The sequence below is a fragment of the Pteropus alecto genome, unplaced genomic scaffold (assembly GCF_000325575.1).
Source record: "Pteropus alecto unplaced genomic scaffold, ASM32557v1 scaffold223, whole genome shotgun sequence".
Taxonomy (NCBI): Eukaryota; Metazoa; Chordata; class Mammalia; order Chiroptera; family Pteropodidae; genus Pteropus; species Pteropus alecto.
Genome location: NW_006434441.1, coordinates 754,424 through 757,704, shown reverse-complemented (window position 1 = coordinate 757,704; position 3,281 = coordinate 754,424). Strand labels below are relative to the sequence as shown.

The window sequence follows — 3,281 nt, the reverse complement described above, 5'->3', positions numbered from 1 at the left end:
TGAGGTTCTATGTTTTCAACAGTAATGTGTAGCCAGGAAGGAGAATTACTGCTTTCCTAGGCAGGTCGTGCCCCATTAGTGACCGATGAATCAGTTGGATAGGCCATGGCCTGTGCTCTTAAATTTTTTATTAGTATTTTCAAACATATACAAATTCAGAGCAAATGGTGTTATGAATCCTCACATGCCCTCACCCATGCCCTCATCCGCTGCAACAGTTACCAACAATTCACCAATCTTGATTCATTCTCCAACCCCACCCCCTTTTCTTGGCTGGAGTATTTTAAAGCAAATCTCAGACAATAACTCCTTTAGCATGTATCTGAAACTTTAAAGGGCCTATTTTTTAAAGCATAACTTCCACCTATCTTTTAAGATTCAACAATCATTCTTTGCTATCATCTAATACCCAATCTACATTTAAATGTACCCAGTTTTCCTATATTTTTTAATTGAATAAAATAGGTTAGAACATCATAGACTATATGATGTTCTAATATCAGAGTGCATTTTCAGTAATAATTGGTAAGCATGGTTTTGGAAGCGGTTTTTATCACATGTATATAACTACGTCTTCTGTCATCATGTTGTGGAATATCTTGCTGTGGTCAAAAATGAGCAGCCCCTTTGATGTACAGGTGACTTCCATCCTCTTCTTTAGGCTTCCTCGAGCAAGGCCTGATGGTCAGGGATGGCAAGAGACTGTGGCAGCATTACACGAAGACCTTGTACTTCAAGCTGGACGTGTTGGCCTTGGTCCCCACAGACCTGGCTTATTTGAAGCTGGGTGTAAACTACCCAGAACTGAGGTTCAACCGCCTACTGAAGTTGACTCGGCTCTTCGAGTTCTTCGACCGCACGGAGACAAGGACTAATTACCCCAATGTGTTCAGGATTGGGAACTTGGTCTTGTACATCCTTGTCATCATCCACTGGAACGCCTGCATCTACTTCGCCATTTCCAAGTTCATCGGTTTTGGGACAGATTCCTGGGTCTACCCAAACATCTCAAACCCAGAGTATGGGCGCCTCTCCAGGAAGTACATTTATAGCCTCTACTGGTCCACCTTGACCCTGACCACTATTGGCGAGACACCTCCTCCTGTGAGAGATGGGGAGTACCTCTTTGTGGTCGTAGACTTCCTGGTGGGTGTCTTGATTTTTGCCACCATCGTGGGCAATGTGGGCTCCATGATCTCGAACATGAATGCCTCGCGGGCTGAGTTCCAGGCCAAGATTGACTCCATCAAGCAGTACATGCAATTCCGCAAGGTGACCAAGGATTTGGAGACACGGGTCATCCGGTGGTTTGACTACCTGTGGGCCAACAAGAAGACGGTGGATGAGAAGGAAGTGCTCAAGAGCCTCCCGGACAAGCTGAAGGCAGAAATTGCCATCAATGTGCACCTGGACACCCTGAAGAAGGTCCGCATCTTCCAGGACTGTGAGGCAGGGCTACTGGTGGAGCTCGTGCTGAAGCTGCGGCCTGCAGTGTTCAGCCCTGGGGACTACATCTGCAAGAAGGGGGACATCGGGAGGGAGATGTACATCATTAAGGAGGGCAAGCTGGCCGTGGTGGCCGATGACGGGGTTACTCAGTTCGTGGTGCTCAGCGATGGGAGCTACTTTGGGGAGATCAGCATCCTGAACATCAAGGGCAGCAAGTCGGGGAATCGTCGGACAGCCAGCATCCGGAGTCTCGGCTACTCAGACCTGTTCTGCCTTTCCAAGGATGACCTAATGGAAGCGCTCACTGAATACCCTGATGCCAAGAAGGCCCTGGAGGAGAAGGGGAGGCAGATCCTTATGAAGGACAACCTGATCGACGAGGACCTGGCCAAGGCCGGGCCAGACCCTAAGGACCTCGAGGAGAAGGTGGAGTACCTGGAGTTCTCCCTGGACGCCCTGCAGACCAGGTTCGCACGGCTCCTGGCTGAGTACAGTGCCACCCAGATGAAGGTGAAGCAGCGTCTCAGCCAACTGGAAAGCCAGGTGAAGGTCAGTGGGAGCAGCCCTCTGCCTGATGGGGACGCCCCAGAACCAGAGACCAAACAACAGTGAAAACACAGAGGTCTGTCCCCTGCTTCCCAGAGCCAGCTGTCACTGTGATGCTGTGACCGTGGCTACATGGCAAGAGACTTGGCGGGGTGGCATTCCAGCTGCCCTTGCCCTTTGCAAGCTGTGGGCTCGGGAGAGAGCCTGATTTCCTCATCTAGAAGACTTGCTATGTCAGCCTCTGGCGAGTGGCAGGTTATTACGAGGTTTCCATGAAACACTACATAGGGCAGGGCTTTGTAATGTGCAAGGTGTCCCTGGTGCGAGCTATGAAAGCCTAGGCACAGAACCCTTATTTTTTTATCCATAAGGAATTTTTCGACTTCTGAACTTTTCACTGTAAGTGGAAGGTTACTCAGTCCCCCTCCCATTCTCGCACTCCCGCCACCAACTGCTAAGGGAGATGTCACAGAGGCTGAAAAAGTACAATGTGGTAACAAGTTCAAAGCAGCCTCACACAAGCAGTTTGGGGCAGATTTCTGAACCTGGTCTCTCTTCACAGACTCTTTGAGACCCTAGAAACCTGGGCCTTTGTTGGTGCTGTGACAAGCACAGGATGAAGCAAGATCACCCCATTTGAGGTCACTTTGAGTGTGCAGCACAAATCCAGTCACCCTGCCATCCAGCCCCTGTGACATAGGACTCTGTTTCATGGAAAAAGCATCTCGGTGTAGGAGACCGCCCTTCTAACTCCCGAAGGAACACAGAGACAGCCCACTTGTCCTTGAGTTGGGGCTCTGGGCCAGCCTCTCCTGGCCGGAGGGGGACAGTCTTGTTCAGGGGAGGGCCCTTCAGGCTGGAGGTAGGAGTGAAGTCCTCAGCCAGACAAACCTGACAACAGGGACTTTGAGATGATGTGACACTTAGGCCACATCTTTGCTAACTGCCTCTTTATCCAGGAGACTCAGGCTCGCTCCCTCTCAGAATTGCACCAGAGGCAAAGCTCTTAGCCAACAATAAGCATGTAGAGTGCAGAATCTAGCTTTTGAAAAAATTCAGTAAATAGAATTCCATTTATATATATTTATATATCTTATAAAATATTATAACCTCAATGAGCCATTCTTTGCTTAAATATGCATCGTAAGTTACCCTTCTCCTGTTGCAGACAAGCCATATCGGAGGGTTTTACTTCTCTTTTTTTTCTCTTAAATCTGTCTTTTTCTCTCTCCCTTCCTCTCTTCTTTCCTTCCTTCCTTCTTTCCCTCCTTCCTTTCCTCCTCCTT

At 48.9% G+C, this 3,281-nt stretch overlaps 1 protein-coding gene across 1 annotated transcript in view; it reads left to right on the top strand.

Moving 5' to 3' along the window:
* CNGA3 (cyclic nucleotide gated channel alpha 3) overlaps window positions 1–2,087 on the top strand; it is a 19,804-nt gene extending 17,717 nt beyond the window's left edge. Inside the window, exon 8 of the mRNA XM_006909470.2 lies at window positions 662–2,087. Within this exon, the coding sequence (XP_006909532.1) occupies window positions 662–2,061 (1,400 nt within the window). The 3' untranslated portion in view covers window positions 2,062–2,087. The remainder of the gene's footprint in view (window positions 1–661) is intronic.
* The last annotated feature ends 1,194 nt before the right edge of the window (window positions 2,088–3,281 follow it).